The sequence below is a fragment of the Pteronotus mesoamericanus genome, unplaced genomic scaffold (assembly GCF_021234165.1).
Source record: "Pteronotus mesoamericanus isolate MK-2021 breed Mesoamerican mustached bat unplaced genomic scaffold, CSHL_Meso_final contig_42, whole genome shotgun sequence".
NCBI classification, from domain to species: domain Eukaryota; kingdom Metazoa; phylum Chordata; class Mammalia; order Chiroptera; family Mormoopidae; genus Pteronotus; species Pteronotus mesoamericanus.
In genome coordinates this window covers 14,794,474-14,817,874 of record NW_026555157.1, presented here as the reverse complement: position 1 = coordinate 14,817,874, position 23,401 = coordinate 14,794,474, and the positions used below count along the sequence as shown (strand labels likewise).

The window sequence follows — 23,401 nt, the reverse complement described above, 5'->3', positions numbered from 1 at the left end:
CCGATTTAGATGTTGGCTCTGTTGCACTGTGACCTTGTGCCTGTCACTTAGCCTCTTTATGCCCAGTAATATTTACCTATAAAGTAGAGGTGATAACAATGTTGCCTGGAGATTAGCCTTTATTTAATTAGCTCCCAGACGTTTGCCTTGTAGGTTATTTTGAGGAATAAATATTTTAATATATGTGAACTGATCAGATCAGTGTCCAGCATGCAGCAAGCAATCAAATGTAAGCAATGAACTATGGATGGAGGAATTAGTTCAAAGGCACATAACATACACCTTTAAACTCTGGTCATTTGTGTTCCAAAGCCCATCCAAATTATTAAGTGTTTGAGTACACTGGCTTAGTCAGGACAGTTAACCTGTCTAAGCTTCACTTTTTCACACTGATAAAGTGGGAATAACACCGTATCTCCTGCACAGCCACTGTGCGGATTAAATTATGATAATGTAGGTAAAAATACTATTACAGAACATGGCCCAGAGCTGTGGATAATCGGTGACAGTGAATTCACTATATCTCTACATCTACCTGGATAGAATATCTGTATATATATATCTCTGTGGGTGTGTGTGTATATATATACATATATATGTAAAATGAATAGCTATATAGCCAAGTATTTACTCTTAAATGTTTCTCATAATAGTGGGACTTCAGAATGGCTCAAAGCATATTTTTTATGAGTTTACTCCCATTAAAAAGAGGAACTGGATTGGTATACTAGATAATTAAAAACAGTTTTCTTCCTAATAAGGTTTTATTTTATATTTTCAACATTCCAATGGTTTTAAGTAGGTCTTTTCTGGATTTTTTAGAATAGCTCAACCAATGTTTCAAAATTACCTAAATAATTTTTCTTTCACAAATATGGATTGACTAATTTTGATTTTTATATCACAGAGAAAGAGACAGGCAGTTATAACCTAGCAGGAAATATTATGATATGTTTTTGCTGTTGTGCTTTTTTTTCTCGTGTGTGTGTGAGAAAGGGGGTGATGTCATTTTGTCTCCACCCCCTGTGAGTAAGCCCACGGCAGAGCTCCGTGCAGCCGCCTGCCTGTCACTGGGAGACAGTCCACTTAAATGCAGCTCCAGGGTTGCGGGACACTCACCAGCATCAGTCCCCGTGTGAGGTGGCAAATGCAACATGCTCTCCAGCTTGGGGTGTCTACTTCTCTGTGGAAGTATTACGCTAGCCCTGGGAAATGCACAGACTTTGCCAAAAGGCAAGTAGCTCTGATGTTTTGTGTTTTAAAAAATAATTTTTGAGGAGACTAGTTTTTTAATGTTGATGTTAAATGTGATCTGCTGTACCAGAGGCGGGGTGGCGGGGAGGAATAGAGTTATAGGGTGGAGAGTCAAAGTTCGAACGTGTGAAGGAGTTGCTTAAGCTTTTACTTTTTTTCCCTTCTGTGGTTTACTTTTAATTTGGATCTCTTTATTGCAAAAATGAAAACCAAGTTATTAGGTTTAGCAGATGTTCACAGAAGCTTGAATGGTATAGTTTCAAACTACAGTATTTGTATATTGAATCAAATTGTATAGATGGCTATTGTAGTCTGTTAAAAAGAGTTGTTTGGTGTTTTTATCACCCTTCCCAGAGACTAACCCAGTTCTATCTTTAGGTTTTAAAGAAACTAATTCTGAAGCCTTTACTCTTTGGTGTAAACCTCACACATGCTGTTAACTCAGATGCTGCAGGATTCCAGGCATGGCGTGTAGCGTCATGTGCTCCTTCATAGACACTTTTTTCCAGTGGAGTTTGATGAGGGTTTGATCTGCTGGGCAGGACACTTCCCCCTTTCCTGACTAAAGTGATCTCAATTTCGTGTTGGTATTTTGTTTACATATGTCATCGGGAGAAAATTAAAAATTTGAGTTTTAGACCCAAAAAACATTCTTTTGAGGCTATCAGTACCAAAACAAAAGCTTTTCTTTCTTCTATCTTTGAATATACATGTTACATTTACTTTTTTTGTTCCTTTGCAAAGGCACTTTTCTAAGCCAACTCCAGGTCTGAGAAGGTTTTTTATGGTTGCAGACTGCTGGAGTCAGCAAGATTATGAAAAACAGGCTGAAACTTACCATACAGTGATCATGGAAAATATTGGAGGCAGTGCAGAGCCTCGGGCTTGTCAAAAACCTGCTGTGTATACAGTAAGAGAGAAGGATTGTTAGTGTCAGAATATCCAAAAGATCCTTCCTAGGTCCTCCTGTGGATAGTTTGCTCCAAGATCATCTTGTCCCAAGTGAAAATTGTCTCCTCCGTGTGTTACGTGAAAGTCCAGTCTCAAATTTGTGAAGGCTGAAGGGTTTGGCTAATTGATATTTTACATGATCATGTTAAAAGCAATACAAAAGGCAAAGTAAACCTTCTCAACTCTGACTGGATAATTATGGAAAGAAAAATAAAAACAAGTACACACCACTAGATTTTTATTTTCTATCAAGAATTTTGTTCTTTGATCATAGTAGAAGTGTTTCAATAAATCAATTATGAACCACAAGCATTGAGAATTCATTGTTCTCACTGCTGAAATATTTAATAAGGACACACAACTGGAGAGGAACCTGGGTGTTTTTTCAGGCTCAAATTTTTTACCTTGGTTTTATTTTGGCTTGTATTCACTGTGCAGGGATGATAGCTACAATTTTGTTATTGCAGACTTCTGTAAATGCCAAATGCTTTCATTATCATGTTGTAATCACTGGATAGAAACCTCTTGACACAATTTTCATTTATTTGTTATGAGTAAAAAAAAAAGTTGTCAACACAGCCATGAAACTTTTGATTAGTCCATTGCACTTTAATCATGAAGTATTTTTATTCAGGCTTCTTTTGTAATTTTTTAAAATACCCATAGTTTTGGTAATATTTTAAAATAAGTTGAAGTTTCCTGATCTGTAATGCTATATTTTCTCTTTACTATGAAAGCAGCTAGTGAGGAACTTCGTTTCAGTTAATGTTGCCCTTCTCAGATTTATCTCAGGAGCAGGTATACTATACTCCAAGGGGTTTGGTGCCGGCATCTGCTCTCCTCCAACAACTTGGGAGGCACTCATGCTTTGTCTGCTTTTGGGGAGTCACAATAAACATGAGAATTTTACAGGTTCTGAAAACTTTAGTTAAGAAAACTGTCCATTTTTTTTTAACCCATTGTTTCCCAAACTCATTTGACTTAAGACTGCTTTTCTAGTGGAATAGCTATAATATCTTGCCAGGGGCATTCTTTCAACAGAACACCTTTGGGGAAATGCTGAAGTAAACAAGAAAAAAGAGGATAATGCTTTTTCTTCTTCCTTTCTACTTTAGAATCTGTTAAATATCATTTGTGATTTAAGAAAAGGGTCGAATTTTGGAGCTACAAGGGACCCTAATGGTCACCTAGTCGGATGGTTCCCAGAACTTTGGGCTTATGAACAAATAAAAATACATACATGTTTTTAATATCAGGGGCACATTATGGAGGGCACACTTGAATTTTGCCATTCAAGGCTGTCAAAGGGGGAAAAATTCCCATTGTTCATAAAAACAAGCCACTTTAACAGATTTATAAAATAAATAAATTTATGCAAATATATCCGTTCTTATTTTTCTCATTTCACCACAGACTTAACAAACTTCATCACAGGCCAACATTTGTAGCTACTGACATAGTGTAACCATGTATTTTACAAATAAAGACACCCAATGGCAGGGGACATTTAGTAACTTTCCACATTGATGGCAGAACCAAAACTGGATCATGGGCTCCTGACTTGAAATTGTGTTTCAGATATATTATTTAAAATAACATATAGATATATAATATATAGATATTTAATCTACGTTTAGTTATAAGAAAAAGAAATAATTTTTAATAAGGAATCACTTGAATGTCTTATGCCTGTTTGCATATCTAGCCACATGCTTACAGAAAATAAATTAGAAGAGTCTTGCTGCTTCTTAAAAGCTTAAACTTAGAGACTATTACTAACAGATTTCTTCTGTCCACTTTTCAATGACTTTGTTCTTTGGCAAATCATTTACTTTGCTAAGTCTCAGTTTTCTTATCTGTAAAATAGGAATAATGTTAATAAGCTCATAGTATTTTTGGATTAAATGAGGTAAGAGATGCAAAGCTTTTAGTAAAGAGTCTGATATATAACAAGGATTCATTAAAAAAATTTATTGGGTCAAAAAAGTCAGTTAATATTAAAGAAATATGCATAACAAATAATATGTGATCTTGCATCCAGACTGTCAAATAAATCTCTTGGAGAAGAGAAAATAAATCTCTTGGAGAATAGAAAAGTGCCAATGAGTTCTTGGCAGAAAAGTAGGGCAAGGGAATAAGTGCTGCTCCACCATGAGACAAGGCCTGACCATTGTCAACACAGTGTTTGATTGTCTAGTCTGAACACTGCTCTTCATTATGGAAGTCTGCACTTTTGCCTTAGGATCACCTTTTCCCTGGGGATTGGTAAGGCCTCATGGAGACTCCAGGAGAGATCCTATTAAAATTGATTTTCAGGAGGAGAAATAAGCTATAACACACAGGTCCTAGAGAAGAATGACCACACTGTGTTACAACTTTGAAAGTCCCCGTGCTCCAGCTATCTCTCAGACTCTTTATTCCTGGCACCATTGAATTCCCCCCACCCCGGCCCCCCAGAGTACAGGCTAAAATAAAAACCACAGAGAACACTATATAATGAAGGGAGCCCATGGAAGCTTATAATGAGATGTGAGGGGCTTGACACATCTCTTTGCAGAAAATCCTGTGTAATCAGCCAGAAGGCAAAGGCTACTATTTCTAGCCAACTCTATCAGTCCCCCTGAAGCACATGGGAGGAAAGCCACAAAGGAACATCCAAGATACAAGTGCAATCAGATGGGTAGAGGACATGAGGCTCTTGGGAGTGCCTCTTGGCATGTGGCAGAGAAAAGAGGCAACTGGCTCTTTGCCTCGGGTTCTTACCTGACAAGGTAGAAATCTCTGACTCCAAGGACAAAACACATAGGGGCAGATGATAGTAACAATAACTCTCATAGCTATTAATAACTGTTATGATTATCATAGTTAACATTCTTTGAGCTCATGTTGGTTGTGGTAATTTAGAGCTAAATATTTTTAATGTGGAAAATCTAACTAAAGTCTTAAAGCTTTCTTATGAAGCAGCGGTTTTGTTATTCTCATTTTATACAGCATAAATTTGTGTGCCTCAGAGTGTTGAAGTGATTTGCCTAGAGTCACAAAGCCAGCAAGTGGCAAAAGACCATACCTTTAATTTCTGTGTAGTATCAGTTCCCTGCCCTATGTAAATATATGTTAACTTGTTCAAGTAACATTATAGTGCGTGTACATGAAGAGCAACCGAGCCTGGGAACATATAGCTTGGCACCTGTCTTCAGGTAGCTGACCAGTTAATGGAAGAGACAGGGATGCACGGGCATAGTACATGAGATCATCTGACTTGGGAGAAGTACGAACAGTTTTGAGAACAAACAGAAGAACCCAATCTTGACAGAAGTATCGAGAATTATAAGACAATATGGCACCCAAGTAGAGGCCTAGAAGACAAATCCAAGTTGGGGCAGAGGAGTATGGTTAAGAGATGAGTGGCCTTCTCAACAGGGATAAGTATAGGGCCAGACGCAGGCAACCCCAAGGGCCAGACCTTAGTAGGTGTTAAAGTACTCAGAGGGGAAGCCGAGACAAAGAAGTCCACACAGGCTGCAACTTTGTCTTCTTTGTCTTGATCTACTTTGACTCCCCAAGACTGATTGCTAAAAAGCAATAAAAGACTACCTTTGGAGAGAAGGGCTCCTATGTCTTGCTCTGTAAACTTTTCCAGCCACTCAACTGGGGCTGGGCTCTCACTCTCCACAGAGCTCTCCCAACCTTACTTTGACAAACCAAGAATGTGTCACTCCAAGAGCCTAGTCCATTTCTATGAAGGGTGACTGACACTTGTGAGGGGCTGGAGAGGATTTCTTTCATTTTAGGGAAGGGAGGTTGTGGGTGAGGAGGAAAATGGTGGGGAGTATAAGCCTAGGAGGAAGGGTTCTGCTGTTATTTGAGTAATATATTTATGTATTGGTGGGACTGCATTAAAGAGTACACTTTAAAAAAAAATGGTTCTACTCCTAAAAAAAAAAAAAAACAAGCAAACAAACAAACAAGTCTGAAACCAGAGAGAATCATTTTAGTATATTTTAAAGCTCTAAAGTTTCTTGGCATTTTTATTGATTTGTTTGTATATTCAAGCACTATTTATCAAGCATCTACTAGGTAACACTGAGATCCACCCCCTGCAATAAAAAACCTTGTATGACTAATGTAAAAATTGATCAAGTATAATTTGTTTTGGTACGTTTAGAACCCCAGGTTTAAAAAATGAGGCTTCCCTGGCCATGTAGTGCAGTTGGTTAGAGCATCGTCCAATATGCCAAGGTTGTAGGTTCAATCTCTGGTCAGGGCACATAAAAGAAACAAGCAACCAAAAAAATACATAAATAAGTGGAACAACAAATTGATGTTTCTCTCTCGCTCCCCCCAATCTGTCTCTCTAAAATCAATAAAAATAATGAAAAATAAGGTTTTCCTGTGTTAATTTTATATTTTCTAATTTACTGTATTAATGAAAAGACAATTAAAATGTTTTTGTAGGTTAATGCCAGTTGATAGATGTGTCTAAGACAAAAACATAGGATGTCTAATGAAGGGAAAGCCATTCAGGAGATGTGACCAACTATTCTATCTGGGTCGCCATCCTCAAAAATATTTCCCTTTTTCCTGCCCCTGATTGTCACTTATAAAAGTAGGTATAAAAGAAAGAATATAGAACGTAAGTATGTAAACTTAATAAAAGTGATCTAAGAATAACTATAATATTAAAAAATAGATAAGAATCTAATGTGAGAGATTACTAGAATAGTAAAGTAAAAAATGTAAAAATAAATAGTATCAATTAAAGAAGGAACATGCTAAAAATAGAAAAACAACAGTTTAAATACATACAACCTATTAAATAATGTTTAAAGAATATGATAAGTCCTGACCAGTATGATTCAGTAGGTTGGGTGTTGTCCTGCAAAGTGAAAGGTTGCTGGTTTGATTCCCAGTCAGGGCAAATGCCTGGGTTGCAGGCCGGGTCCTTGGCTGGGGGCATGCAAGAGGCATCCAATCAATGTTTCTTTGGCAAATTGATGTTTCTCTCACTCGCTTTCTCCCTATCTTCCTCTCTCTCTAAAAATAAATGCAATCTTTAAAAAAAAAAATATGATAATAATTAACCATATTATTATGCATCATGTGGTATTTAATGCTAAGTATTTATATAAATGATCTCATTTTATTCATGTGCTTATGAAATATATATTATGATCTCCATTTCACAGATGAAGAATGAAACCTAAGGAGTATGTTAGCTGTCTATTGCTGCATAACAAATTACCACAAATTTAGCAGCTTAAAACAACACATTTATTATTTCACAGTTTTTAAAGGTTAAGAGTCTCAGTCTGCTTTAGCTGGGCCCTCTCCTTCAAGGTCTCTCACGAGGCTGTAGCAAAGGTGATGGCCAGGACTGCGGTCTCATCTGAAGGCTTAATTGGGAAAAGACCCACTTCCAAGTCTTAGGGTTGTTGGCAGAATTTAGTTCATTGATGGTTGTTGGTTTGGGGGCCTCATTTCTGCACTAGTCATTAACCAGAGATCACCTAATTTCTTTGCCACATGGGTCTCTCTATTATGGCCCTTGCTTTATCAAAGTGTACAAGTCCTAATGAGTCTGCAGGCAAGATGAAAGTTATAATCTTAAATAACTTAATGATGGAAATGGCAAGAAAAGTCCTTTGCCATATTCTACGAGACAAAAAAACAGAATTTATTTATAAATAGTTGTGTGTTTATTCTTACATGTTTAAACTTTAGTCACCTTCAAAATACTCTCCATCTGATGCGATATACCTATCAAGACGTTTTGTCAACTGCTCAAAACGCATTCTGAATTAAGCAATTTTGATGCCTTTTGGTACTTCTGCTGTTTTTTGTTTCACATCTTTTACATCAGCAAAATGTTTCCCTTTGAGGACTTTTTTCATCCAGGGAAACAAGAAAAAGATCATTCAGGGTGAGACTGGGCGAGGGGAGGAACACATGACCCCCAGGGGTCATACCATTTTTGGTCAAAAACTGCTGAACACATAGCGTGGTGTGAGCAGGAGTGCTCATAAATCACCCATCAGGAAATGGGCAAACACACTGAGTCTTCAGAAAAAATTTGCTGAAGCTGAACACAGCCTCTCACAAACACACCAGCTGCTACATTGATACAGATGGGTTCCTAGAACACTTACATAGCAAGAGAAGCCTGTATTACAAGGTGTCCATGATCCAGAAGATAATTCTGGTGTTTGGGGGTCCCCCCATATATTTGTTATATAAGCAACTCACAGGTCCTATCACACAAGGAAGTGAATGCAGGAGGGGATTATTAGGGGTTATCTTTGAGTCCACCCTCAGTGAAAATGGTCAATAGCTGCTTAAATTCACATGACTACAAAGTGTTATAGTAGAACTATGGATACAGAAAATCTAATTCCAGGAAATATATTCAGTGGAGCATTAATACCCTGTTCGCTTCCTACAGAATTGAGCCTTTGGTGGCAGATACTCAGCAGGCAAACTGCCTGTTTGTCTCTGACCGTGGTTAGAGTCTTTTCTAGGAAATCCCTGAACACTGTGATAACTATCTTAAGAGTGCAAAGACTCAAGATAAAAAGCACCCAATATAGACCTATTTTCTGTATGTAAGAATCCATTCAAAGAATTGAGAGCCCAGAAATAAACCCACATGTGTGTAGGAAAATTTTGACAAAGGAGCCAGAAACAAAGGAATGAAACTACGCTACTGTTTGTCCCCATATATAAAAATTACCTCAAAATGGATCAGAAGATATTTGCACCCCCATGTTCACTGCAGCATTATTCAAAGTGGCCAAGACATGGACATAACTGTCCCTTAATAGATTAAATAAAGATGTGACACATATATACAATAGACTACGACTCAGCTATAAGAAAATATGAAATATGGCCATTTGCAATAATATGGATAGATCTTGAGAATATTGTGCTAAGTGAAATAACTCAGGTAAAAAAAGTTAACAACCATATGATTTCACTCATATGTGGGATATAAACAGAAAGCAACAAATGAACAAAGAAGAAAAACATGCAAGAACTTATAGACACACAGACAGTTGTATGGTGTTTACCAGACGGAAAGGAGGTGAGGAGTAGTAAGGAGTAAAGGGGAACAAATATATCTGACAAAGATTTGGCTCTGGGTAGTGGGCACACAATGCAATAAATAGGTGACATGTCATAGACTTGTACACTTGAAACCTATCTAATCTTATTAACCAATGTCACCCCAATAAGTTTAATAAAAAAAAGAATCTAGTTAATGCTTAGATTTCTGTGTTGATTTCCTTTGTGGTACATCAAGCGTGGAGAGATATCCCATATAGAGAGATGTGCAAAATAAATTCCCTCCAAATAGAAACTTTATCTTTCATTGTAAGAATCAGATACCACCACCTCTCAAATAAAAAGAGAAAGTGAAGACAAAGTGAAAATTTTATTTAACAACAGTTATAAATATGAAGTAATTAACACCTGTGAAGTTGATGGTACAGTTCCCATAATAGTGTGTTCTGAAACATATGTGAGTGGCTTTTCCAGTAAATTGAGGAGTTGTAAGGTCAAATTAAATTTATGTTTGGAGGAGGAAAGTGTAATTCCATCAGTGGGAGGGATGCAGACAACTGGATAAATTAAAGGAGCTTCTTTCAGATCATTTTTGGTGTTAATAGAACAATTTTTCTATAGGCTCTAGTAATCAAAACACAAAATTTAGGTTTACACAGAATATATTCTTAACATGACATCCAGAAGCTTGTAGAATTAATACCCTGTGGATTTTTTTCCCCTAGCCCACAGTCTCTTCTTGTGTTGAGATGTTCCCAAACGTCTAGGAGGTAGGTATATGGTAAGAAGGGTAGTAAACTTCAAGTTCTCAGGCTACTTAGTGAAAGTTCTGTGGACAGCTAGACTGAATCAGGACTTAATCCACTTCTCTACTGTTAGCTTGGGTTCCCCACCAAGGACCTTCCACAGTGAGATTTTTAGAGTGTGTTGCAGATTTCTCTGACCTAACAAAACCATGACTTGTATTCCCAGTGATTTTGATAGAAATGTGGGGGTCTTGAAGCTAGACTGAGGTTTTTAGGTTTTTGATATAGCTAGCACCCACTATAAAGCCAACTAAAAAGTCTGCAAAGTCCTCCCTGTAAAAGTCTGAAAAGGAGGTAGAAGGTGTGTCACCTTTATAGAAGGTTCATTATCCAGTCATGGGCTATATATTTAAAGCCCATACATAAGAAGACCAGACTGAATCCAATCACTCCAAGGACCTTCAGATCATATTACAAATTAATTTTAGAGAAGATTGAGGTCCAACTCAAGCTTCACCTGTCATATAGCAACTCAATGTTTTCTTTAAAAACAAGTTGTAACTCTCACTGCATATTAAAATAACTGAAACTTTCAAAAATATCAGTACTGTTCTGCTTCCCTACTTAGTTATGATTTCATTGGTCTGAGGTGGGAGAGTTTTAAAAAGTCCTCAGGTGATACCAATATTGCCAGAGTTGGGAACCACTGATCAACCATTTTTGAAAATTTGCATGCATAAGTGATTGATACATCTTTCTGGATGAGTGCAGGGTAAAATTTAAAGGTTGTAAGTAAATTATTTTGTTTTTTAAGCTTTAATATTAATTTAAAAGTGATTTTTAATTTTTTGCTGCTTTGTTCCAGGATTTTAAAGCATGATTTGAAAAAATTTTGGGACTTTCTTCTCAAGCTATATAAAACAGAAATATTTATAATTGAGATTAATGTTTGTTTTTGGTATTATAAGTGCTACCCTATACTTTTACAAAATCTCAGAGGCCAGATCTGAGACGCTATAGTAGATTGTGTTTTTCAGGACTGAATTTACATCTGTTCATTGTGTCATTCAATTAACATTTTAAAAATATTATCACATTAGGGATTATAAAGATAAGCGAGACATTGCCTACCTTCAAAGAGTTGAAATTAGTTGTATTTAAAACTACTTGGCCACACAGAAGTCATTTTCTTTTAGATAAAACTGTTGGTGTCTTAATTCTTCAACCAAAATTTGCAGGAGTTAAGCTATTCCATGTGCATGTGTGTGTGTGTGTGTGTGTGTGTGCATGTATCATGTGATATATATATATATATAATTGAAAAAAGTGGACTCATGCAATATGTTAAGAAAAACAAAGTACCCCATGATCTCACTGAATGTAAAATATTGGCGTGAAGCAAATGTTTAGTGAATATCCCTATTTGGAGGGTCAAGGTTATTTGAAATGCCTTTGGGAATAGTTCCTTTAGCTGTGCATGTTACTGGGATACATACATCCCGGCTCACCTTCTCTCTGTTTTATGTTACGGAAAATTTGTGAGCACATAACATGATTTATAATCTGAAATTTATTCCACTGTGTCTCCAGTACAGTGAAAGGTCTCTCCTCTCTGAGTGGAGAACGAATCCTTGCTAGCACATAGCTTGGGGATGCTTTGCTTCACACAAATTGCTGAAGTGGAGTTCTCAGTTTCCTTTCTCCTTAAATGCCATCCTTCGATTTTTCCATTCTGTTAGCTGATACGAAAACATTTTGGTTTTCCAAGGGCCCTGCTGAGAGTCCACCGTGCATGTGTGCGTGGGTATGCGAGGCCTAACAGACTTTTCTTCTCCGAGAGCAGCAGAATCTGTCGTTGAAGGAGAGGTTTGGGGCAGCTGCCAAGGTCACGCTGGCAGAGGACTACGGAATTCAGTGCTGTTACAGACATGCTGGCAGGGAATACAGGACAGTGCTTCCTTCTCCTTTCACTTTCCCAAATGGAGTTAACGCTATCTAGGCAGTAAATTTAGGGCAAGGTATCAGATGATCTGAAGAATACCTCCTCCCTTCCTCTCCTGGCTCATGCTCTTCAAATACCTGATTGATCCTGTTGTAACCGGCTGATTCCCTATTTACTCACATTTTTACTAAACCTAGATGTTCTACCATTGAAGTTTAATCTGTAGATTAACCTGAAGTTTAATCTGTGAATTAGAAAGGTAAATATTGGAAAATAGCATTGGGGCTAGTGGGTAAAGCCTAGCAGTAAATGTGAGCCTGGGTATGTGCTCTGACCTCTCGCAACATCAAATTTTCTTCCTTGGGGAAAAAAGAAGAGCTGGGTGGGGGTGCATAATAAAATAACAGTTCTTTTTTTAGCCTCCACTAATAAATATTAATATCAGGATGACTTTAATGGATTTTTTGGTAGTAACTTTATTAACTTAAGTAAAAGGAGATGTGAGGACCGGAAACATTTTTCTTTATTTTTTATTTTTTTTTATTTTTCAATTATAGTTGACATTCAATATTACATTAGTTTCAGGTATTCACTATAGTGGTTAGACATTTATACAACTTATGAAGTGGTCCTGACACATTTTTAAAAACACATTATCTGCTGTGGCAGCTAGAGGATCTTCAGGACAGTCCAGCCTGGACACTTCCTGAAAAGACACCGTGCTAGAAGAACGCTGTTGCTGGGGGTTCACGCCCACTGTGTCTGGGCCTGTGTAGTGTCAGCCTCACAGTGACACAGGGACTGAGGAGAGGAGCCATGGCACTACAGATTTTTGAAATGTAATCCATGCTATCAGCATTCTACTCCCACTGACAGTCCAACTCTTCCCACAGGGTTTTGGAAGTTCCTGCTCAGAGCATATTTACCTTTCATTTTGAAAGATTTCAGAGTATAGGTTGTGGTTTTTGGTCATTTTTTTTTCTCCACATATCACTGGGAAGCAGGTCTGTGTACATGACTTTCCTCTGGATGCTGCTACAGTCTGTCTGGCTCTCAGGCCCTGGGTTGGTTTAATCAGGTGACTGATCAATCATTTGATGAGATTCTTTTTACCATCCTCCCTCTTTTTATTCCTAACACTCCTTTCCTTCAGCTTCCTTCTCTCTCTCTTTTTCCCTCCAAGTTCCCTCCTTTCTTCTATCCCCCTTCTCTCAACAACATTAGACTCTTCCGACTTTCTCCTGGCTCCCACCGCAGCCTCTGCTGCTGGCCACTTTGGCCCTGGTCCTTGCCTCACAGCTGACTCTTCATTTCTTTGGATACAGCGGAAATCCTTCCTCTGGAAGACAATGCACACTTTATTTTTTTTTTTCACAGCAGGAGTGGGTGTTCCTATGTCATGCTAAATGTTCTACTTGGTTGAAAATATCATGATTTTTTTCACCCATTTATCTTGGCATCAGCAAACTTGCAAAAAGCACAAATTTACATTCATTTGCTGAGCTCTGTGCATGTCAGGTTGAACAAACCATAACTATATATTAACACTATAGTTAATTCTTAAATGGTTTTAAATATGGCATATACACATACACACATACACCCACATACAGGGTCTGGCAGAAGTAACACCTGCTTGAGTGTGGTTGGTAGGTAATAATATGGGTGTAATAATTTATAGTTTTAATTTGAACATTTCACCTACAATGTCATACAGTGTGCTTGAATGTAATATTGTTATGTTATATAATTACATGCTTATGATTTTGTAATAAAAGATTTTGTAATAAAAAAGGGGCATTATTTGTGCCAGACCCTGTATAATTAGGTTTCTAGATCCAGGCATATTACCTGTGCCATTCTGCATTGTGCTAAGTTCTCCTTGTAATACAAATAAAAAGACAAATAAATATAAAACAGATAAAAGTCCTAGAAATGGATTAAATTTAGTGTGATGCACTATTGATTTTTGATTGACCAAAATGCTGATATTACTGTGATTTAGGGTTTTGCTCTTATGTTGAATAGTCTAGTTGCAAAACTCTTCATAAAGTCTCTCACTGGACAAAGTAATTATTTTTATTATTCTGTTTGGGGAACAGTAACTCAAATTTTTAATATTAATATTACAACTGAATCACCAGAATGACTAATAAAAAACATCCTTGAATCACTTAGTCACAGAGCCATGGTGGAGTGGCTAAGTTGGTTGCGGTGTCATCCCATACACCAAAAGATTGTGAGTTCGACCTCTGGTCAGGGCACGTACCTAGGTTGCAGGTTTGATTCCTGGTCAGGGTGCGTACTGGAGGCAGCCAATTCATGTTCCTCTCTCACATCAATGTCTCTCTCTCCCCCACCTCACCTCAAATCAATAAAACATATCCCCAGGTGAAGATTTAAAAAATTAGTTACAAAGATATAAAGTACAGCACAAGTAGTTTAGTCAATAGTATTATAATAACTATGTATGTTGTCAGGTAGGTACTAGATTTATTTTGGTGATCCCTTTGTAAGGTATATGAATGTCTGATCACTATGTTTTATACCTGAAACTATGTCAATCATAATTTTAAAAGAAATTTTAATAAAAGAAATTTTTAAGAGTAACAATACTTCATACTCCAGGTCAGTCAATTTTCAACATGTCAGTACTTTTTCAAATACTTTCAGGTGTCTTTATCAGCTGTTTACAAAAAGCACAATTTAGTCTTATAATCTCCTAAAGTCCATGCAGTTGCATTATATAACATTTATTCTAAATCAGTCATTTTATACAGGCATCTGTTTTCATTTATGTCAGAAAATTAAGACAAGTATTTACTGTAGTGTTTTCAAAAGTCATCATAATCCGTGGCTCACAGTCATCTGTCAGGATTTTGTGGTGTCCCAGAAACATCCATTTCTAACATTCCTTTTCATGGCCAGAGGTTCATGAGCCACAGGAGGACCACAGACGTTAACACTAAATAAACTTCCTGTAAACTATGTTATAAAGTAATTTAAAAGGCATTAAAAGATAAGCATTAACAGAGTCAAGATCCTTTTAGGGATATCTCTTTCTAGGGATGTCCTTATTTTGCGAGGAATTTTTTATTAAGGGAAGAAACATGTACTCTCATTTCTCTCCTTTGTATCTGAAGTCTTTCTCCCACCTACTCTTCTCGCTCTATAGCACGTGCAACATGCACCCACCCACAGGCCCTGATTGTGGAAGATGATTAGATGATAACTGGAAAAGAAACCTCTGTGTGTTGTTTTATTGAAATACAGTTGTTTAACAAACCTGGAGATAATAATTCTCAAACTATATTGGGGAGCAAAGAATCACTGAGTGTAATGGTTCTCAAGCTTGATAGAGCATCAGATTCATCTGGAGGGCTTGTTAAAACTCAGAATGCTGGACCACATCCCCAGAGTCCCTGATTCTATAGATCTAAGGTAGGATGGTCCAGAGAATTTGCATTTCTCACAAGTTTCCAGGTGCCGCTGGTGCTGCTGGTGCTATTGGTCCTGGGACCACATTTTGAAAACCACTAACTCAGTGAATCTGTTGAGTATGCAGAGCCCCACTACCCACACCCTTCTCCCTGACCTTACTTACTATTAAGTCTGATTTAGTAAGTCTGGTCATCTGCATGTTAAACCACTATCATCACTGATGATTATGATGAGATTAACTGTGTATGGAGAAAAAATACTCATCTTTTTATATAATCAGCACCAAGCACTGGGGCACTAATTGACAAAAAGTGGGTAAGAGAAACTGAGCTAATTTACTGTAGTTCTATAAATGTGGATAACCTGTGCTTTTCCTTTTTCTGTATAAGATACATGTCTGTAGAAAAGGTTCAGCTTGAGATAATGAGAGCCCTAGGTCTTGTGATGAACTTCATCTGCCTTAATACTTAGAAACCATCTTTTCTCATAGCTAGCTGGAGTCCTGAGCAGCATTTGCTGTTAACATAGCCTTGTTTGGTGGTGAGCAATGTTTAAAACTGGGGCTGGAAAGTTTTGGTGACATTATGAGATATTAGTTAGAGTCATTCTGCTTGTGTGTGTATATATATGTTAAAGTTAATACCTAATATGAGCCTGAAAGATCTGTTCAGTGTAACAAACTCAAGAAAGTCTACTACAAAGTATGACCAGTTTACTTTATCAGGTCAATCAAGAAAAATACAACTCTGAAACTAAAGATGAATTTGATATTTCATATAAAAGTTGTGTTACTTTGACTTACATAAACTGGTAGTCAGCCCTCTACCTAATACTGGACATCAGCCTATTGTTGAGCATTAGCTATGACATTTACATTAGGCAGGCAGCTGAAAATATTGTATATGTAGCTTGCAGGTTGAAGTTTTTTTTCTTAGCTCCAGAAGTCCATAAAAACTCTTAGAAGTTGTATGTAAAGTAGTACACTTGTGAGTATATACATTTTTCAGGTCTATTGTTGCTTTGATATTAAGATTCTCAAAGAATTCTAAGAGGTAATGAAAGTTAAGAACACCATATCTAGAAAGATGGCTTTTACTGAGTTAGAATTAGGACGCATCAAGCGAGTGGCTGGAAGGATTGCCACTATATGCATGAAACATGCAGAAAGGGCTTTGAGATGGTCCATGAAAACTCTCAAACATCGTAACTAACAAGTGAACACAGTTTAGTGTATGTAATTGATCTTGATGTGGTGCAAAACATTTAAATGACCGTCAATGACCCTCCCCTCATGGTATTCCCACCCTTGCAGTCCCCTCACACGCTGAATCATGCTGGCCTGTGTATTCATTAGAATACAGAAGTGAAGTGAGGATGTGTGATTTCTGAGGCTAGGTCATGAAAGTTCTAAAAGTTCACACCTTGCTCTTTCTCTTGGATCACCCAGTAGAGAAAACCAGCTGCCATGTCATGAAAACACTCAAGCAGCCCTGTGGAGAGGACCAAGTGGTGAGGGCTGAGAATCCCTGCCCATAGCCAGCACAAACCTGGTAGCCATATGAGCGAGCCACCTTGGAAGTACATCCTCTAGCCCCAGTCAAGCCTTTCAATGAGTGCAACCCTGGCCCATATCTCAACTGCAGTTTCATAAAATGTGCTGAGTTATAACTGCCTAGCCACACTGTTTCCACATTCCCTCCTGATCCATAGCAACTGTGTGGATAATAAATGCTTATTGCTGTTTAATTCACTAAGCACTGAGTGAACTTATTACATAACAATTGGCAATTAATACACAGAGTCTGTTTGCTGCCTTTTTATTGTAATTTAAAGGACTATTTAGGTGGAGCAAAAATAGAATGAGAACTACAAATAGTCTTATTTATTGGCCTATGGCTTTGGACATGTAGCGTTGCCTATGGATAAAAGATAAGTGGAAATAAATTCTGAAGGAGAATTTTTGGGTCATTTACTTTTTCCAGGATTACAAAAAAAAAAATGACAAATGCTGATCAGCGTGATTGGAAAAATATGTAAACAAATATCCTTTTAAAGTAATCATGGAAAATGTTTCATAGTTTAGAACAGCTTACAGACCGTGTTTTCTAAGGTCTTGATAGATGTCCTTGTTCTTCATTCCGGAGGACATTTCAGCATCAACATTAGGCCAAGGGTGAATCTGTATTGGTCCCGATATCATATAGGAGAGTCAACCTGTTTCCAAGACAGCTTAAAGAGAACCAGATTCTGTAGCTGACCTAACATCACTAAATTCCTGTGAGAAACTAATGGGCCTCCTGGCATCACTTTGGATCAGCCCAGGCTCTCAGTTCTTTGGCCTACATTAGCTTTGACCTCATACTGAAGTTTATGCCATGACATTCTTCATGTAATTATGTCTCCAGGGTAGGCTTTTGTGAAATTTCTTATCTCTTTCAGAAAAAAAAAAGATTTTATAAGCACCTAGTGTTATAATGGGAGGAATGAACATATAAAGGAGAAAAATGGTTACTGTCCTGGTGGAGTTTATATCCTAGCAAAAGGAATAGATGAACTAAACAGGATGCTATAATGCAGTAATGGCTATGGCTGAGGAATGAACAAGGCTGAATTGGAGCATAGAGAAAAAGGGATTTATTTTGCTTGGATGAGTAGAAAGACTTTGAATGGGGCCTTCTCTGCCATTCTGCAAAATTAAAAACAACTGTTTATTTAAAAATTAAAAAAAAAACTTAATGTAGGGAATTTCTGCTTTTTAAAAACATCTTCACCAAAGGATATGTTTTTATTGATGAGAGAGAGAGAGAAACATTGACGTGAGAGAGAAACGTGGATCAGCTGCATCCCATACATGCCCTGATTAGGGATCAAACTAGCAATGTAGGCATGTACCCTGACTGGGGATCAAACCCACAACCTTTTGGTATACAGGACAGTGCCACAGCCAACTTACCCACCCAGCCAGGGAAAAGGATTTCTTTATATGTCCTATCTGTGGAGGATGAACAAATTTTTCTAACTCCAAACCAGAACGTGAGAAATAAGAAGATGTTTTTGAAGACACTGAAAGTATGTTTGTAAACTAGGGCTCTTTCAGAACATTAAAGATGTTTTAAGTGTATTTGACCTATAGTGTTATTCATTAGTGAATGCCTTTTAGTGCTTTAAACAACTCACTTGCTTCTTTTAAATATGCCATTGTTTATAAAATGATTACAAAGAAAAATCACAGACAGTTATCAGTAATGAAGACCTTATTAACGAAGCATGTAACAAAACATAAAATTGGATCAGCACTTCCATCTTGTTGGCCACTTCATTGACCAATCACTAGATGGGTCAACTGGATGATCTAGGTCACAAGGAACAAGAAGTCTTCCCGCTTAGCCCCTCTTCTTAGACCAAAGTCTAGTCTATATCTCAAGTCATTTTTTACTAATACATATCATCACTCAGGGAATCACAGGGCCACTTGTCCTTATCTTTCATGTAATTCAAGACACCATGGACTTGACTTTCCCAGAGCATCTCATCATAATTGCCAAGAAGGGCTATCTTACCAGTAAAAAGAGCTCATTTTCTACTACTCCTTTATTCACTGTCATTGTGTACAGCTAATTAAGAAAGCAAAGCATTAAGCCTTTCTAAAAAAATTATTGATTGATTTGTGTGTGTGTGTGTGAGAGAGAGAGAGAGAGAGAAACATCAGTTTGTTGTTCCAATTATGTATGCATTCGTTGGTTGATTCTTGTATGTGCCCTGACCAGAGACAAACCTACAACCTTGACATATCTGGATGACCCTCCAACCAACTGAACTACCCGGCCAGGGCTTCTGAAGTGGAATCTATTTGTGAGGGATGCTATGGCCAAAAAAAAGTCAAGAAAGGCAAAAAACTGAGTCATCTCTGAAACCATCATCCAAGCAGGCAGCATGCCACCAGAAAAGTCACAACTGTGACTGGAGATCAACTATTTTAGAATCCTTTCCCATTCTGTCCTCACTGGCCCATCTCTTTCAAGGCAGCATAGGGACTCATGCATAAGTGACCACTCCATGGACTTCTTCATTAGAAGTGAGTGTGTATTGCTATTAGGTTCAGTGTCGTCATCTTTCTTACAAAAGTTTTATTGTTTAATGCAGCATAACAGAATAAGCAAGCAACTTTCAATTATTAAAGACTTTTATCTCCATTCAAATGTAAACATTTTTCACTTTCTCAATATCGTATTTTCCCTAAGATAATTGCAACAATTCTTTTAGAAATTATCTATACTATTTTAATATAAATTATTTAATAATTGTTAGATCAATGTATTGAAAGTGATTAGCTTCTAATTTAACAGGGGAAATTATTTGCCTAGACTGTCTATTAACGACTTGATTTTATATCTTAGAGGGCGAGGATCTCAAAGAGCCTTATGGGCAGGTTTGACTTTCCAGAGTGCTCCTCCCTTGGTAAATGTTATTGCAGGTATTAGTTGTTTTTTCAAATGGTTGAGTAGGATTCCATTATACAAGGTCTGTTCAGAAAGTAACAAGCCACATAATATAAAAATTAGAGACATTTATTGAAGATGATACAAGAAACATTGTACATAGGACAGTGACATTTCAGTCCCCTTCAAGGTGGGCACCTTGGGACCTCACACACTTCTCGTAATTGCCATCAGCTGCCCCATCATATTTCCCTGAATCTCATTGACAGTCTGAAATCTCTTCATTTTCAAAAATGATTTTAGTTTTGGTAAAAGCCAGAAGTCACAGGACTCCAAATCTGGGCTGTAGGTGGGCTAAGTCACCTGGGTGATTTGATGTTTCACCAAAAACGTCTGCATGAAATGTGATACACGAGCAGGCGCATTGTCATGATGAAGCTGCCAATCACCAATTGCCCATAGCTGCAGCCATTTTTGTCATATTGTATTTCTCAACCAGTGAAGAACATTGAGGCAGCACTCCTTATTAATTATTTGGCCTGGAGGGGCATACTCATGATGGACAACACCTTCCCAATCAAAAAACACAATTAACATGGTCTTGATCTTGATATGACTTTGCCATGTCTTCTTTGGGCATGGAGAACCAGGCAACTTCCATTGGGATGACTGGGCCTTTTTTTCCAGATTGCAGCTGTAGACCCACAATTCATCTCCAGTTATGACCTTCTTGAGGAAGTCTTGTTCATTGATAGTGGTTTGAATCAAGTCATTAACAATTGCAGTATGATGTTCCTTCTGCTCTGGTAGCAGAAGCAGTAGAACAAATTTTGCTATGACATGTTTTTTGCCAAATCCTGCATCAAAATCTAGGACACAGTAGTTTTTAGAATCCCCAGATCAGCTTCTAGTTCTTGCACTGCCAGTCGCCAGTCTCTGTGAATTGCAGCCCATACACATTCAACATTCCCAGGTATTCTGCTTATTGCAGGCCTTCCAGAACATGGATCACTTTCAACAGATTCTTGACCATCTTTGAAGCGTTTGTGCCACACTATTATTTGCATTGTCCCTGAAAGCCTTCTGAATCGTCCAAAGAGCTTCTGCAGAGGAATGTTCAAGCTTAATGCAAAATTTGATACAGATTAATTTCTCTACTTGCTCATTTTGAATGTGACAGCCAAACAGTACACATGCTCACTCAATGGCATCTACCACCGATACTGACTAGTACAGTGAGGTCATCATTTTTCACACATGCACATTCTGGTCCACTCCTTAGCTGCCAGGTCACATCAATGTCATGCAAACCATTCTTTTTATACTAACAATGGATGGACTTTTTCCAGAGAGACCTTCATACGTTGTTCATTCGTTAACATTGAATTCACAGTCAACAGCACTATAATTCATGCCTGAACAGAGCTTAACTAACACACATATTTTTTCCATAAGGCACAATACAGTCTTCTTTTGCTTATGACCACTACACAGCACATTAGCACTATAGTAGAGGCTCATTTTAGACAGTGAAATCATCAAGAAAAGAACAAAAGTGGGGAAAATGTAGCCCTGAACAGACCAAGCAAAGGAGACTTGTTTATACCCTGAGAGCTGAAACAAAGAGGCAGAATGTCACCGTTTTCTACCACAGCTGAGGTGACACATAAATTTTATCAAGTAGGCAAATTTGCAAATATGGAATCTGTTAATAATGAGAATTGATTGTATTTGCTACTCCTGATCCACGGGGTGGATTGTGCATGTTGTTTATGTGAAAGTACATGGCGATATTGTTATTGTTTATGGATATTTTCCCCACCTGGAGCTAAGAAATCTAACATTCATTAGGGAAAAAAATCTCAATACTTTACTCACTGAGCCTCAAACACCATAAACAAAAGGGAAAACCAGACAGCCTAATGGAACTACTTATTTGCCTTTAAAAATATGCATTAACATATGAAGATAACATCATGTTGAAGAGCCTTGACTGGCAAAAATAATAACTGTATTGTTTGATTTTTTTTAAGGTGAGTGAGGGCTTGTGGGAGCTTGATTGCCTTTGTGCACATTTGCAGCTGCCTTGTGAGACCCTTTTAAAACTAAGTGCTCATTGTTCACTTCTCTTTTTGGCCCAGAGAGTAGTTTTCACATGTCAAAGGTGCTTTATAAATATTTGCAGCCATCAGTTTATTTGTAGATTCCTTTTAGTAAGAAACAATTTTTTTCACATAAAATTTGATTTTGCTTAATTTCTATGGTGTGTGTTTCATTTTCTGAAATATATGGAGGTTCGAATGGCAATGCTAGTTTTATTAAATCAAGGACATTATAAATACATTGATGAGTTGTGCTATTGAGGTGAAATTACCAGGTTGCAGAAACATTTCAAGGGAACCTAGTGCTTACAGGAAGGATGACATTCCTTTTTCACTTTATGCCCTTTTTTTTTGGAAAGTCACACCCTTCTCAGCCCACATTTCTGTGATTCCTTTCCTGACAAACTCCAAGGTGTGACAAACTCACACCTCCTTTCTGTTTTAATTTCCATTTTAAAAATCTATTTTGATGACTCTCCCTCCCCATTTTTAATTCATTCATTGAAAAAACCTGTGTTTTTGTTGTGACAAAGAAAGATAAATACCTAAATAAGGAGATAAATGAAGTTCGACTTCCATCACCATCTGTTAAACATCTATCATATATCAAATTTTGTCCTTGCAGTTATTTTAATTTCTATCTACATCCACTGTAAGGCATTTGTGATAATTTGGGGGGAAAATCCCGAGTGTGCGGCAGATATGCCTTTGGGGCCCACTCACATTCTCCGTGTTCTCCTCTCTGGAGCGCCATATGTAAAGACTCATACAGTCCCACTCCAGACTTTCCTTCTCTCTTTAATGCATCAGCTCCAGGCTAGCCCATCACTACTCTCTGTCAAAATTTCCCTAGTTAGTTCCCCTTTCCTGCTAGCCTACACTTTGAAAATAATCTAATATTCTCATTCGTAATAACGTGTTAATGGCCAGAAACAGCTGCATGTCTTCTTTCTCTGAGAGATTTGTCTTTTACGGAAAATGCTTGTATGAGTAAGGAATTGGTCTATCTTCTCTAATGGGAAGACTTTAACCAAGTATGGTTTGTGGGGAAAATTTTGTTAAAGCATAAGAGCCCTTTTTATGTCTCTCAAATCTTTTTAATAAGTGGCAACCTATTTTGTTTGTATGTCCAATGGGTCCTTGGAAGAGGCACCAAGTAATATCTTCACAGCAGAAAGACTTGACTGTAACACAAATGTTTTCAGGGAATTTGCAAGAGATGTTAAGAGAAGGATGATATTTTATCCAGAAAAGGATAACAGCAGCCACAAAAATTTCTTGAAGCAGTTATAATTACCAAGAAAGCAGCTTAAAGTTGTTTTTTGTTTTTTTTTTGTTTTTGTTTTGGTTTTTTTGCTTAATTAATGGACTCCTTGAAGTAATTCAGTTTTAATTGGGACTTAAAGAAAAAACTCTTGGCATGAAGCATGTGACATGAGCACCTGTGATGGGCTACTTCCCAAT

General features: G+C 37.5%; 1 protein-coding gene across 11 annotated transcripts in view; it reads left to right on the top strand.

The window, feature by feature from the left end:
• The first annotated feature begins 1,100 nt into the window (after positions 1 to 1,100).
• The window catches only part of ABI3BP (ABI family member 3 binding protein), a 245,748-nt gene continuing 223,447 nt past the window's right edge, over positions 1,101 to 23,401 (top strand). For all 11 annotated transcript variants that reach the window (XM_054577379.1, XM_054577381.1, XM_054577377.1 and 8 more), the window contains exon 1: positions 1,101 to 1,233. In XM_054577379.1, the coding sequence (XP_054433354.1) occupies positions 1,155 to 1,233 (79 nt within the window). In that variant the 5' untranslated portion in view covers positions 1,101 to 1,154. The remainder of the gene's footprint in view (positions 1,234 to 23,401) is intronic.